Below are 16,049 nucleotides of genomic sequence, written 5' to 3'. Positions count from 1 at the left end.
ATATATATATGCATTTTTTGCAATAAAGTGGAAATTTGTTCTTTCAATGAATTCCAAGCCACACTTTGGGCTCTATGGTGCAAAAGCATTAAGGACATGTCTGAATCCACTTTTGGTTTTTTAAGGACAGAAAAATACGCTCGGCACTGCTGCACATGGTCTAACAGGACTGAGCTTATTCTCTTCTTGTTTTGAGCATAATGTGCATTAAACCAATCAGAGTCTCGTCTCCCATTCCCTTTAAAAGTCAGTTGCGTTGTGCCATGGTACATTTGTTATTTACATGGCGGACTTTGTAAGTGGAAAAACTAAATGCTTCACTATCAAGAAAACAGTTAATCAGAGCATCTGTAGCACGAGAATAAAGAGCGAAACTTACTCCACTGAAGACATCCATTAGCCTACAACAGTGTTTCCTCTAGGATTTTTAGCTGTGGTGGCAGCCTTTTACACAGATCTACCAACTACCTATGGCGTTATTTCAATGACAAATGTCGTGAGCGCAGTATTACAAGTCGAGATCGCATTTATGTAATACGAGCATGCCAATCTCTTCGCTTGCGTGCCGATTTCCTCTGCTCGTGCACAAAACTTCTTGCACACCCCCTCAAATACACGCTGCTCAACTGCAGATTTTCTTGTGCGCTCTCAAATAAACGCTGCTGAGGTGCAATTTAGTGCGTTTGTGTAGTGAGCATCCATCAAACATTTATTAGATTTGCTAGGAATATTTATGAATGTCTCCAATAGACCTACAGAGCGGTAATAATACTTCCTGAAGTAAAGTGAAGCGGCTATAAACTCCAGCAAGATAAAGTCATATGCAGAGCCATAGACCTTCATCTATAAAGTATAGTTATGGAAACTGTGTTCATCCTAACTGAAAGCTACGTCATATCTGTTGGCCTCACGCAACTGTCAGTTATTCAGCATGTAACCTTAAAGGGTTAAACAAATAACGCACAGCACTACTATGATTACAGAAAAGTTCTCACTGTTACAATCCACTTACCTTTTAATAAATTTTAGTGCGATTATAACCCGCTATTAAAAAAACAACAATATTATTATTATTACTATTTTGGTTTTGTGCATTTGATTGTGTTGAATTATTCATATGCTTGTTGGAATGGTTTAAAAATGTTTCTGTTGTATAATATGTATAAGGTGTTATTTTGAGGTTGTAAGGAGACCTAATTGAATAATATTAGAATGCGATTTAAACTGGTTTAGTTCTGTCTGATTTATTTTGTCTTTAGCTCTATAAGGGGTTACTAAGGTTATTGCACTGCTAGTGTATCAATATATAAGTTGGCACCCCTACCCAGTCCGATCGCTACAACTGAATGTTTTGAATGAGAAGCTGTAATGTAGCCATGGTGGGATGAATTTTGGTGTGGCGTCCTGCTATGGAAGAATGAATGTAGCGGAAACCATGTACATATTTAACTTTGTTTGTTAAACACAAAGATTTGTTTCAAAACTATTTCTAAATTCAGTTCTAATTTCCAGCAAACAAATAAATGAAGAATAATAACGAAGTGTGGTCTAAAAACTGAGTTATATCCAAACACACGTCCTGTTCTTATGCCACATATGATGATGCAGACGTCTCCAAAACTCGACAAGTGGACAAATCTAAACTTGTTTTTATTAAAACAAATAAAAATATGCATAAATTAAATAATACTGCTAATGATAATAACGTTATTCAAATGCAAAGTGTCATGAATAAACAGAAAAAAACACCCCCTTTCTAGACTGGAACACCCATGAGTCCACACTGGCACAAATGGATTTGCTATTTAAACAACGTGGCGCAATAATGAAATAACAGATGCACTGGTCTGAAAATAGCAACAAATCACGCCAAACACATCTTGCACCTTAATGCACCGGGTGTATGATACATTTCTTTGTCATTCACAATAATTCCAGTTCTCTTTTTACTCGGTTAAATCAAGGTTAAATTAAGACGTTTTGGCAAATTTTCCTATATTTCTTTGCTTCAAGTCAAAGTTTGTTATGTACATTCCTGTGGGAAAAAATATAAAAACATGATATTTCAACTCCTACGGGAAAAATACTTCTGGAACTAGGTACAGAAGCCTATTGCATTTAAAGGAGTAGTTCTCTCAAAAATAAAAATGCTTAAACCTTTATGAATTTCTATCTTCAGAGCAACACAAATAGAGATTTTGTTAATAATTAAATTTTTTTTCAATGCAACCATCATTCATTCATTTTCTTTTTGGCTTAGATTCTTTATTCATCAGGGGTCATCACAGTGGAATGAATCGCCAACTATTGCAGCATGTGTTTTACACACACTATGGCCAATTTAGTTTATTCAATTCACCTATAGCACATGTGTTTGGACTGTGGGGGAAACCGGAGCACCCGGAGGAAACCCACACCAACATAGGGAGAACATGCAAACTCCACACAAAAATGCTAACTGACCCAGCTGGGGCTCAAACCAGCATCCTTCTTGCTTTGAGGTGACCACTGAGCCACCATATCTGGCTTAAAAAAGGCAAAGAAGCGGCATAAATATTCTGCATCATGTTCGAGAACAATATTTCCTTCAATACTCCCGACCATAACTCTCAAATCTCATCTTTTTTACTGTGGATAGTCAAACTTTGCGTGCCATTACTGATGTCTCACGGGTCTCATAACTGAACGTGACACGCAAGATGTAAATGTGAGAAAAGGTGAATAATAAAAAAAAAAAAACACCTTCTTCTTCGTTTCAGTCAGTCATGCAGGATTTAATTGGTGGGACACAACTTTCATTTTTGAGCGAATCACATCTTCAAATCAATAAAGCTGCCAACCTGACTTCCCCAAGTAGGCCATCTACTGAGTAGGGCATCCACTAAGTAAAACATATGCTGGATCAGTTGGCGGTTCATTCCGCTGTGGCAACCCCTGATTAATAAAGGGACTAAGCTGAAAAAAGAAAATGAATGAATGATGGTTCAAACTGCTTATTTAAAACAAGCTCAAACAACACAATTTCCTTGGTTTTTTTTGGGACAACTTATTTGTTTTATGTTCAATCCACTTAAATTAGCAGAACTATTAAGTTAAATTAATTCATCCATGTTGTCCCAACACAAATTGATTGCGTGGAATCCAGCGTTTTCTACAGTGCTGTCCAATAACTTGCCTAATTAACCTAGTTAAGCCTTTAAATGTCACTTTAAGCTGAATACTAGAGTCTTGCAAAACATCTAGTCAAATATTATGTGCTGTCATCACAGCAAAGATGAATGAAATCCATTATTAGAAATTAGATGTAAAATTCTCAGTTAAACAGCACAGAAATATTTGAAAAAGTACTAAAAAATTCACAGGAAGCCCAACAAGTTTGTCCTCAACGGTACACTTATACAAGCGTGACTGCACACAGGGTCTGTGGAGCCCTTGGATCATCATGTGCATGCGAGGAGTGAAAGGACATGAGTAATACCAGAGGGAAACACCCATTTGATACACACACACGCATACACACACACATATACGCTTACAAACACACACACACACACAGATGCTCAATGAAAGTGATGGAGGGTTTTGGCTTTGAGTAAGAGCTAAATGCAATCTAAACGGTGCGACTGTTAGACAGGCGTGTGCTGCTGCTGCTGGAGTCACCGAACGCATCACGATTCCTCAAGCAGACTCACAAATCAGCCCTGCAGTTTAAGGACTGTTGTTGTTGTTGTTGTTGTTTTCTTGATAAATTACAGAGAATTTACTAGATGCGCGGCCGCTGAGCATTTCACCCACGCCATGTAATTAATGCCAGAATCTGAAGCAAACAAGACCAGAGCCACAACAAGTGTGAAGCACGACAGAAGCCGTGACGCATCACCACATGGTCAGTAAAGCTTCATGTAAATACAGTCCGAGTCCATCGGCTTCATGCCTGTAACACAGCTGGACGCACAGTGGGATCTGTCTTTGTTTTATTGCCACATTTCTGAAAAAATGCTTGGTTTTATAACAAAATTATGGTCTTATTATTCCATGTTTTATAAGATGTCAAATAAGCCTCTGGTATCTGGTTTGTATGTGAAGTTTCAGCTCAAAATACCACACTAATAATGATTTATAAGTCTTTGAAATGGCCCCTTTTAGGCTTTGATGCTAATCCTGCCATTTTAGTGACTGTTGCTTTAAATTCAAATAAGATTGTGCTCGTTTTAAAAGAGGGCGGAGCTACAAATGCATGTGTGTCAGCATAGTGGCAGATTCAAAGCTCTAATGGCGATCGCTGCTTCTCATTCAGGGCTGTCTATGCTAATGAGGGAGAGATTGTCACTAAAGTGCGGGGCTTTCCCGCTCTGATGACACGTACAAAGATAAGAATGTCAATCAAAGTGTTTCTGCAGACTGTTTTTATCAAGTGTGATTATAAAATAATGTAGAAAGAATTCATTTTTACCATTAGGGAGGTTATATTCATACACTGTTGCCACACAACTGTGTTTAAACTGATTTATGCATAAAAAGCCCTCACGTTTCAAGTAGAAATAAACAATTGTGTCATTTTGAACAAAATCAAGTAGCCAACGTTCTTGAAAATTAAAAAGCAACACTGTCAAATTAGCATTTTGGTGAATATGTAACAAGTGGGCGTGGCTCTGAGGCTCCGCCTTCTTTTGACATTGGTTTATTTCTGCTATTCAATAAGCCAGGGTAAGACAAAATCAGGGTTGCCAGTTCCAAGAAAAATTTCCAGCTCGATGACAACTTAAAACTTGAACAAAATGAATGAAAGTATCATTCTGGATTGAATTGTATAAATTGCTGGAATCCCAACCCCTATCATCTTTAAGATGGGACTGACAATCTTCTCATTTAGACTAATATGTGATGTGCCTTTGGACCAGAGATGCCCAAACTAGGGTCTCTAAAGTTGACCCATGGTAACCTTTGATTTGACTAGGGATGCAACGATTATAAATTTTGGTCGTACGATTATAGTCTAAGAAATAATCACGCACGGTTTCACGGTTATCACGATTATTTGCATTCATTGATTTCAAAATCCCACTAGTTTAAAACTACATTTAAAAAAATTTGGTTCTGTAATTCAGGCCTAAATAAATATTTGTTAACGTTTTAAAAGTTCATTTGATTGACTATATTAAAATCTGTGGATATTATTGATGCACTTATTGGGTAAAATTGCTACTTTTTACTGTCATTCAATGTGTTTTTGGTCATCATCAATGCATTGTCGTTTTATTAGAGGCTGGACAAATAAATAGACCCAGAACGATCAAAACGATCACGGCACTGCTGCTTCAAGGACACTCATGCCTCATGGCTCACGCTGACATCATGTTAACATGGACACCAAAAAAAAAAAACATGCGCTGCTCACGCTTGCAGTCTGAAACAGGCTTGATCTTTCAGCACTCTCTCCGAAAACACTCGATTGATCTCGGCTGGTGGATCAACGTTATCTCTCTCACCGGCGCCATTATTTGTAAGTGGGTTTAAGTTTGTTTGCAAACCTGTCAGTTTCCGCGGTCACAAATGCCCCCTGTCATCTCAACTACTATAGGTCCGCCTGAAAAGCATGTGCGTGTCCCTTCATTGGAAATTATGAACTTGAACAAGCTTGCCTTAATTAATAGCCTCAGTCATAGTTAGTCCAGTATGCGTGGTAGGGCTGCACCATTCTGGCTAAAATGTGACTCATGATTTTGTTTGCTTAAAATCAAGATCATGATTCTTTCTCACGATTCTTTAGATGTAAAATAAAGGTTAATATGAGTAGGCTATTATTATTGGTAATTCTCAAACATAGTCACTTTGAAATTGTAAGGTTCTCTCTGCGTTCTGAACTTCTTCAAAGTTTTTGTAATCCATATAGCAAACAGTATGTGTGCAACATTTGTTTTTTTTTTTTGTTTTTTTGTTTTTGTTTTTAAAAACTCTTAAAATGTAAACAATAAGTTGTCAATTAATAAGAATATGTCTATAACTAAATTTTGACAAAAATGTCAGATAGAACCTTATAAGACAAAAAATACATTTCTGACAGAATTATACATTATAAATACAGTATGTGACACTTTTAACGCCATTTGAAGGTGTTCATGTTCCTGTGAAGACTTGTGCGACTGCCTTTAAGCTTCTCTCCTGATCTTGAAAATATCATTGGAGGAATCGTAGAAAAGCTGAATTAAGATCGTGTGCAGGGTCGAATCGAGATCGTGATCTTTTTTTCCGATTAATCGTGCAGCCCTTTTGCGTGGTTATTAGTCTCAGTGTACAAACTAGCGCACAGTTGGCATAACTTTGTTTAGTTGCTGCATTTTTGTTCCGTGCAAAAACACGATGTTGAGAAGCCTTTACGATTAATTAACCGTGACCAATTAAATTGCGGTTAATAGTGAAACCGGTTAATCCCTAGTTTTGGCTTGCCATCCTATCTGAGAAGAGAAGGAGAATGATGGGGATGTTTAAGAGATCGTCATATCTTATTGAATGTTTTATTGCTTAGCTACAGAAATTTAGGTTTTAATTAAATGTTTTAAGATTATAAAGTAAAGATTCTGCTTGACTAGTGTTTTCAGCATTGATTCCACTGTTCCACTGTAACAAGTTATAATTAAAAAAATTATACTGCACTAGTTAATTCGCCCCACAGCAATGATATTGGGTTTTTGGCCCTTCATACGAAAAGGTTTGGGCATCCCTGCTTTAGACTGTTTTATAATAATAATAATTCGTTACATTTATATAGCGCTTTTCTGGGCACTCAAAGCACTTTACACAATGGGGGGGGGAATCTCCTCATCCACCACCAGTGTGCAGCATCCACCTGGATGACGCGACGGCAGCCATTTTGCGCCAGACCGCACACCACACACCAGCTGATTGGTGGAGAGGAGACAGAGTGATGATATGCCAATCATGATATGGGGAGGGTTAGGAGGCCATGATGGACAGAGGCCAGTGGGCCGGGGTTAAACCCCTACTCTTTTTCGAAGGACATCCTGGGATTTTTAACGACCACAGAGAGTCGGGACCTCGGTTTAACGTCTCATCCGAAAGACGGCGCTCACTGAGCAGTATAGAGTCCCCGTCACTATACTGGGGCATTAGGACCCACACAGACCGCAGGTTGGGCGCCCCCTGCTGGCCTCACTAACACCACTTCCGGCAGCAACCTAGCTTTCCCAAGTGGTCTCCCATCCAGGTACTGACCGGGCGCAGCCCTGCTTAGCTTCAGTGGGCGACCATGTGAGAGTTGCAGAGAGCTAGCTGCCAGCAGCAGCAGTACTCGCTCGCTTGAAGCAGTATTCAGGTTGCCAAATTTGCATTCCGTAAACAGTGAATTCATCAGAAAGAAACATTTTCGTAGCCATCGCATGTTTTGACAGAAGATCAAAAAGTAACAAGCAACCCCCACAACTGCATTTATAAAATAATGAAGGAAAGCTGCGATCTGGCAACACGGGACAACACAAACTCACAGGAGAGCTGCTTTATGTAGTTTAATTCTAACTGAATGAAACACCTACACTATTTATGGTTCAAGTTAAAGCTAAAGAGACAATTCACACAAAAATGTACATTTTTATGAATTTTTCTTGTCTGTTAAATGAAAAATCAATCTCTGACATCTTTAGCAGGAACAAAAAATACTATGGAAGTCAATGGCTGTTTTTTTTCAGCATTCCTCAGTACATCTTGCTTTGTGTTTTGAGAACAAGTAAAGAATCTGTAAATGATATTTATTGTCCGTTTTAATACTTTTAATAATTAACTGCTTTATTTACGCCAATATTTATTTTATATTGATGCATTATTAAAAATTAGGTCTTGCACAGAATACAAAGCTTGTGTTAATGTTATTATTGAGAGTGTAGCAGCATTATAGTGTGATTGTGTGGTAATAAATGCATGCATGTCCTCACCAGATGTAGACTGTCAGCTTTCTGTGTTTGTCTCATTCGGCTCTTCTGCGCCGCGATGCGGTTCTTTTCTCTCCTCATGACTTTCCTCATGTCGTCTGATGAACCCTGAGGATCAGCACACAGCAGTTCATGTGTTCGTCATTTTCAGTTCAGTCTAATAGATGTTCTCTTAAACCAAGTTGTATTTTTTGTGTCATATACCAGAATTGACCAGCACGCACTTTAGAGAAGTTTTTCTCAAGTTAATCTCCACATTTCCCAGTGGTAACATTTCAAGAGTTCACACATATTGCTTGACAATGTTAGCAGGCTTGGCATGCTGTTCCGGGAGAGAGCCCTGAGAGAACTGTATGTTTATATATGTGAAATGAACAATTTCAAAGTCAAAATCAAAGATGACTCTAATTGGAAAAAATGTATGATTTCACTTTGTTTGGGATAATTTTGTAGGTAGTGTATATCTGCATATAGTGTACTAAATAATAATAAAAAAATAAAAAAATCATAAATAAAAGCACTGATAAAAAAATGGAACAAAGATAAAAATTAAATAAACAGCACAGTTTTCAGTGGAGTCTAATATTATTGAGGTAAAGAATTTTAATAATCAACCTTAAATACCACTGTAGTCTTCATTGTATAAATATTTAAACAGTTGATCTTTGTCAAAGGGCCACTGCGAAACTTTTTGATTTCTTGTGCTTAAATGGTTTAAATTCACTTGAAGTTGCTTAAAATCCTGTGATGTGACTTTTGCAGGTTTGCTAATATAAGAGTAATATAAGAGTTAAGGCTGTGGTTGAAAGCCACCTCCAGGTTTGCACGTTTATCGCATGTTGTGGTAGACAGGTGACATTTTTAAAGACAGAGGGCAATCTTTTCCCACAGCCCCAGTCTGCAATGACGCTCTTTACTGAACCCACAAGAATCAGCGACTTTTTCCACATGAAAATTTCCCACATTATAAGACCCTTCAGAAGCGTTTGCATGTAAATGTCTACGACCAGCGCAGTTTCAGGTGAAATCAGCAAAGCACTGATAGAGAAACAGCTGAGCAGCGTAATGATAAAAACATTTACCGCTTCTAAAAGTATTAATAATTAAACAGTTGAACATTTTCATTCATTTTTAGTGGATAAAGAAAGTTTACTTTATATTAGTTCATCAAAAGTGCTCAAACTGATTGGAAAGTCAATATTTTTTCAGTACAAATGAGATCTTTTTGATTATTGCACTGACATTCATAGTTTAATGAATGTGTCTTAAAAGGATAGTTCATGCTAAAATGAATCTTTACTCATTATTTTATTTTATTTTGTTGAACACAAAAGTAGATATAATGAAAAATGTAGAAAAACAGTCATTGACTTGCATAGCATTTTCTTTTTCTACTATGAATGCCAACTGTTATCCGTTTCAAGCATTTTTCAAAGTATCTTCTTGTTCAGCAGAAAAAAGAAACTCAAACAGGTTTGGAGGAGGAGTAAATGATGATGAAATTTCCACACAGGCTCATGGGAAATATGTGCTTTAGCTTACATTTTTGTACTAAACATGCGTTTGACTTCAGTTTCTAGGAGCAGTGTCTGTCTGCGGACTGGGGCGTAACATTAAAGAGGGGTAACTTGTAGTATGTTAGAGGCGTAACTTGAAGTTATGGAGACCCAAATGCCAAAACTATGTTGTCGGCAAGATGGTGCCTTACATCAGTTATTAACATCTACACCTAATTCAAGCCTAAACCCAACCATTAAAGTTATTAACGTCTACACCTACCTCAACCCTAAACCCAACCATCACAATTATTAATGTCTACACCTACCCCAACCCTTAACCCAACCATCACAGTTATTAACGTCTACACCTACCCCAACCCTTAACCCAACCATCACAGTTATTAACGTCTACACCTACCCCAACCCTTAACCCAACCATCACAGTTATTAATGTCTATAACTTCACCAAACGTAAACCCAACCATCAGTTATTAATGTCTACACCTACCCCAACCCTTAACCCAACCATCACAGTTATTAATGTCTATAACTTCACTAACCCTAAACCCAACCATTACAGCTATTAATGTCTACACCTACCCCAACCCTTAACCCAACCATCACAGTTATTAATGTCTACACCTACCCCAACCCTTAACCCAACCATCACAGTTATTAATGTCTACACCTACCCCAACCCTTAACCCAACCATCACAGTTATTAACGTCTACACCTACCCCAACCCTAAACCCAACCATCACAGTTATTAACATCTATAACTTCCTCAAACTAAATCCAACCATCACAGTTATTAATGTCTAAAACTTTGACAAACCTAAACCCAACCATTACAAGTATTAATGTCTATAACTTCCCCAAACTAAACCCAACTATTACAGTTATTAATGTCTACACCTACCTCAACCCTAAACACAACCATCACAGTTATTAATGTCTTTAACTTCACCAAACTTAACCCAACCATCATAGTTATTAACATCTATAACTTCCCCAAACTAAACCCAACTATTACAGTTATTAATGTCTACACCTACCTCAACCCTAAACACAACCATCACAGTTATTAACGCCTACACCTACCCCAACCCTAAACACAACCATCACAGTTATTAATGTCTTTAACTTCACCAAACTAAATCCAACCATTACAGTTATTAATGTCTACACCTACCTCAACCCTAAACCCAACCATCACAGTTATTAACATCTATAACTTCCCCAAACTAAATCCAACCATTACAGCTATTAATGTCTACACCTACCTCAACCCTAAACCCAACCATTACAGCTATTAATGTCTATAACTTCCCCAAACTAAATCCAACCATTACAGCTATTAATGTCTACACCTACCTCAACTCTAAACCCAACCATCACAGTAATTAATGTCTATAACTTCACCAAACTTAACCCAACCATCACAGTTATTAACATCTATAACTTCCCCAAACTAAATCCAACCATTACAGCTATTAATGTCTACACCTACCTCAACCCTAAACCCAACCATTACAGCTATTAATGTCTACACCTACCTCAACCCTAAACCCAACCATCACAGTTATTAACATCTATAACTTCCCCAAACTAAATCCAACCATTACAGCTATTAATGTCTACACCTACCTCAACCCTAAACCCAACCATTACAGCTATTAATGTCTATAACTTCCCCAAACTAAATCCAACCATTACAGCTATTAATGTCTACACCTACCTCAACTCTAAACCCAACCATCACAGTAATTCATGTCTATAACTTCACCAAACTTAACCCAATTATCACAGTTATTAATGTCTAAAACTTCCTCAAACCAAAACCCAACATAACAGTTATTAACGTCTATAACTTCCCCAAACTTAAACCCAACCATCATAGTTATAGACGTCTGCACTTACCCCAAACCTAAACCCAACGATTATAGTTATTAATGTCTACAACTTTCCCAAACCTAAACGATTTTGGGGATTTCTTTGTCACATTTTTGTTTGTGAAATAAAATGCTGTATATATGCAGGTAAACAACCATCAGAATACAGATAGGAATAAAATTGAAAAGAGACAGCGCCCTCTAGTGGAATTGTCATCTGAAAAGCGCCACAAAATGTACCCAGAGCAAAAATTTTTACATTTTGCAGAAATTAATGCTTAGGCACATTAAAATATGTGCATGAGTTGGTCAATTTTAATGTTTGGGCTGAACTATCCATTTAAGGCAAGACAATACATGTGAATAGGGTAAAGAAATAAGTTATAGTGATCACTATGCTTCACCAGTTCAACAAAGACACACTATTCTTTTAAATATGCACTAATTTGCGTATATTTTTGTAATAAAATATTAACTAAATAAAATTTAAAATACCTAAAATTACTGTTTAATATTTAGAGAATCTCTTTGTCTCTCTGCTTAATTCAGAGATTTAAAAAAACAACCGGAGGGGTAAAATAATCACATTTTTCTTCGTAAAATGTATATATGCAGGCAAACTATATATAAACAAATCCCTTGGTTAAACCTTCAGAATACAGATATAAAAACTGTAAAGAGCTGCTGAAGTGGAGATTTACAGTGGGAAAAAAAATCATTTTTAGAACTTTTTTTTAAATGTATTGTAGCTGAAATCTACAGACACACGTTGCTAAAGCGTGACAAAAGAAACACTTAAAAGTACATGTTGCATGTATTCTTTCCATTAGACTGAAAATACACCATTCAAAAATCTTAAAACTGACAGATGCACATAAAAACAGGATCTCATCTGAAGTGTGCAGATGCATGAAGCACGTGAAGGAAGTTACACTCTCTCTCTTTGTGTGTGTGATAATTATCTCTTATGTCGTCCAGTGATGTTGGAAAGGATGTCGTGGCCGTTTTTACCTTCAACTCTTATGGCTTCATGCCATCCTAACTCTCAAACTCTCACTACATGCAGCTTTATAGTTATAGTCAGTTGCTCAGTGCTAAAGCTGATTACCTATGTAAATGTTGAAGTAAAGCATCTCAGGGTTTCAGTAATGTGTGAACGGCTCGTTCTGAAGATTATATTCACCATCAGCCTCATGACTTCCACTGAGTCATAATCTTTCGTTCACACACGTGCAAATCTACATAGAAACATGCACACACAGATGGTCTGTGGAATGCATGTGAAATCTACAGTCAATTATGTGGATTTAAGCTTGCAATCGGACTTTATTTGAAAGTTTTGTATTACATGCATGTTGCATCGGGTTTCATTGTCGACTATTAAAATTAAAACCAATTAAAAATAAACAAGTAGGCAGGCATGAAAGTATTGTGACATTTTCATAATGTAATGTTTTATGTTATGACAGAACTCAAATGTTTTAATATTGTTATATATATTTTTCTGAGTTATATATAAAAATAGTAAAATCATATAAATAAATTGTTTTAAAAAAGTATATATTTTTTGAATATTTTATTTTTCTGTATAATAATAATAATAATAACGAGTAAAAATGATTTTTATTTTATTTTATTGTAATCTAATTTATTTTATATTTGTTTTATTGCATTTGCTCTTTTTTAAGGTAAGTGGTTGCAAACAATTACCTTATGACAATATTAAACAGCGTTACCTTTTGATATTATTAAATAACATTATTTAGTTAGTTAATTTAAGTAGTTTGTTTAAATTCAAGCCATTTTTTTTTTGCAACCACTTTAAAAAAATATATATATTACAATTTTTTTCTTACTGTATTTTGTTTTTATTCTATATTATAGTGTTTAAATGTTATAAAACATATTACTTTGTTTATAATCTATAAATACTTATTGATATGATATTTACGTTAATGACACAATGTAAATAACATTCTCAGTGCATCTTCGCTGAGCTATATGATATGCATGTATGCATATTGCTGGTAAATCTCTCCTACCTGTTTATTGCCCGGTGAGGGTGATTTGGTATAGCTGGTGTCGTTATTGTCAGAGCCCTGAGCCATGCCACTTCAGTCCCTGCGAACTCTCTGACCTCCTTCAGCGTCTTGTGTGTGTTTCTCTCAGCGTCTCAGACTTTATGAGACTGCATGTGAAGTGATCGCGATCCTCCGGCGAATGAGTACAGACGGCAGCTCGCACTCTTTCTTTCTTTCTTGCTCTGCTTCACTCCCTCTCTTTCTCTCTCTGTCTCATTAGCAACGTGTGATGTGGTCGTAGATAGAAAACCTCTATATGCACTAGACTGGAAGTCACATGGTTCTTGGAAACTTTGCATGAAGTCTCATACGCAGCACAGCCAATGAACATGCATAAAGAGGACATACAAACAGAGAGATGGCAGGAGGATCACTTGCATCTTAAAATAATATTTGGGAACTTTCCTAAATATTACTCTTTAAAATGCATGCATGTCATTAGATGATATACATGTGGGTAAAGTGGCATTTAAAGCTAGATTTTATCAAAACAACTCTACTGTCTGTAAACATATTTAGTTTATTAACAATTTTTTAAAAAGACTTTTGACTTGGATGTTGATATTATAATTCTGTTGTATTGTAACAAAAACTTTAAAAATAATTTGGAAATAAGATTTTATTATAAAAACAAACAGCAATGTGAACATATTTTTAATATATATTAATATATTTTATGTAATTACATTTTTTATATATATATACAAATATTTTTGGTGTGTGTGTGTGTGTGTGTGTGTGTGTGTGTATATATATATATATATATATATATATATATATATATATATATATATATATATATATATATATATACACACATGTATTCATAAACCTATTTAACACTTTAAATGCCTGAATGTCATTGCATTAGATAGAAAATAAGAAAAAAACTACACTTTCCACTACAACAGTGTTTCTCAACCACTTTCCTGGAGAACCACCAATACTACATGTTTTGGATGCCTCCCTTTGTCTCTCGAACTCATTACAGGTCTTTCAGTGTCTGCTAATGAGCTGATAATCTGAATCCGATGTGTTTGGTTAAGGAGACACGGAAATGTGCAAAGCTGGTGGTCCTCTAGGAATGTGGTTGAGAAACACTGAAAAATATGCTTAGTTTTTTTTTTTATAATTATATTTTTAAAATTTATTGTTTTGCATGTTCAAAATATTTTAATTATGTTATTACAACTCAGAACACCCTGACAAACACAGCAACATGAAGAGCTACAGCACGTAGATACAACATGCACCTTGGGGACCAAAGTGAACGGGATGGGTCTGATGACAGAGGCGGAGGCAGGGATCTGGAAGACTGAAGTGGAGCCAGAACAGCTCAGTATCAAGATAGAGCCAAGTGGAAAAAGGAGCCACTGTTGGAGGAGATCTTAAGATGGAGGCAAGTGGACGACTGCACAATGTGGAGCTGGATGTCCAAAGGAGTCTGGCAGAGCTAATGGATGGTCAGATGGACTTTAGTGGTGATACAACAGCATGGTACTAATGTGGATGGATCAGAGACTGGGCTGGAAAACTGACTGAAGTCTGGAGATGAGCTGAGAGAGAAAGGTTGGGTAGGATCAGTGGAGACTGTTGCATAAAGTGCAGGGTGGGTCCAGCGGAAACCTATGGGTTAAGGAGCTGTGCGGGACCAGTCGAGACTCAGCGGACAAGGAGCTGTATGGGACCAGCCGAGACTCCGAAGATTAGGAGCTGTGCAGGACCAGCCGAGACCCAGGGGATGAGGAACTGTGTGGGACCAGCCGAGACTCAGAAGATTAGGAGCTGTGCGAGACCAGCCGAGATCCAGGGGACGAGGAACTGTGTGGGACCAGCCGAGACTCAGAAGATGAGGAGCTGTGCGGGACCTGTCGAGACTTAGGGGACAAGGAACTGTGTTCGACCAGCCGATACTCAAAAGATTAGGAGCTGTGTGGGACCAGCCGAGATCCAGGGGATGAGGAACTGTGTGGGACCAGTCAAACCTCAGGGGACAAGGGGTCTGTACGGGACCAGTTGAAACTCAGGGGGACAAGGAGTTGAGAGTGACCAGCCAAAATCTAACGGATGAGGAGCTATGCGGAACCAGCCAAGACTCAGGGGACAAGGAGCTGTGTGGGACCAGCCGAGACTCAGAAGATTAGGAGCTGTGTGGGACCAGCCAAGACTCAGGGGACAAGGAGCTGTGCAGGACCAGTCGAAGCTCAGGGGACAAGGGGCTGTGCGGGACCTATGGAAACTCAGGGGACAAGGAGCTGAGAGTGTCCAGCCAAGACCTAAAGGATGAAGCGCTATGCTGGACCAGCCGAGACTCAGGGGACAAGGAGATGTGTGGGACCAGTCGAAACTTAGGGGACAAGGAGATGTGTGGGACCAGTCGAAACTCAGGGGACAAGGGGCTGTGCGGGACCAGTAGAAACTCAGGGGACAAGGATCTGAGAGTGACCAGCCAAGACCTAAAGGACGAGGAGCTATGCTGGACCAGTCAAGACTCAGGCGACATGGAGCTGTGAGTGACCAGCCAAGAACTTAAGGATAGAAGTTGTGTGGAACCACCCGAGACTCAGAATATGAGAAGCTGTGCGAAACCAGCCAAAACTCAGGGGACGAGGAGCTGTGCGGAACCAGTCGAA

The 16,049-nt window shown here is 37.8% G+C and overlaps 2 protein-coding genes and 1 pseudogene across 15 annotated transcripts in view; 1 reads left to right on the top strand and 2 right to left on the bottom strand.

The window, feature by feature from the left end:
* flvcr2b (FLVCR choline and putative heme transporter 2b) overlaps positions 1-16,049 on the bottom strand; it is a 343,389-nt gene that overhangs the window by 30,214 nt on the left and 297,126 nt on the right. The gene's annotated exons all lie outside the window — the stretch shown is intronic.
* batf (basic leucine zipper ATF-like transcription factor) overlaps positions 1-16,049 on the bottom strand; it is a 79,239-nt gene that overhangs the window by 15,232 nt on the left and 47,958 nt on the right. For 9 of the 14 annotated variants that reach the window (XR_015517829.1, XR_015517826.1, XR_015517827.1 and 6 more), the window contains one exon: positions 7,947-8,051. Coding sequence is in view for 7 of the 14 variants with exons in the window: in XM_087297477.1 (XP_087153603.1) it covers positions 7,947-8,036 (90 nt within the window). In the remaining 7 variants the exon portion in view is untranslated. 14 annotated transcript variants of the gene reach the window in all.
* LOC147832338 (uncharacterized) overlaps positions 15,098-16,049 on the top strand; it is a 1,057-nt pseudogene continuing 105 nt past the window's right edge.

The sequence above is a fragment of the Danio rerio genome, chromosome 20, assembly GCF_052040795.2.
Source record: "Danio rerio strain M-AB ecotype USA chromosome 20, GRCz13ab, whole genome shotgun sequence".
In the NCBI taxonomy this organism is placed as follows: domain Eukaryota; kingdom Metazoa; phylum Chordata; class Actinopteri; order Cypriniformes; family Danionidae; genus Danio; species Danio rerio.
Note: the sequence above shows the minus strand (reverse complement) of the source record. Positions and strands in the feature narration are given on the sequence as shown.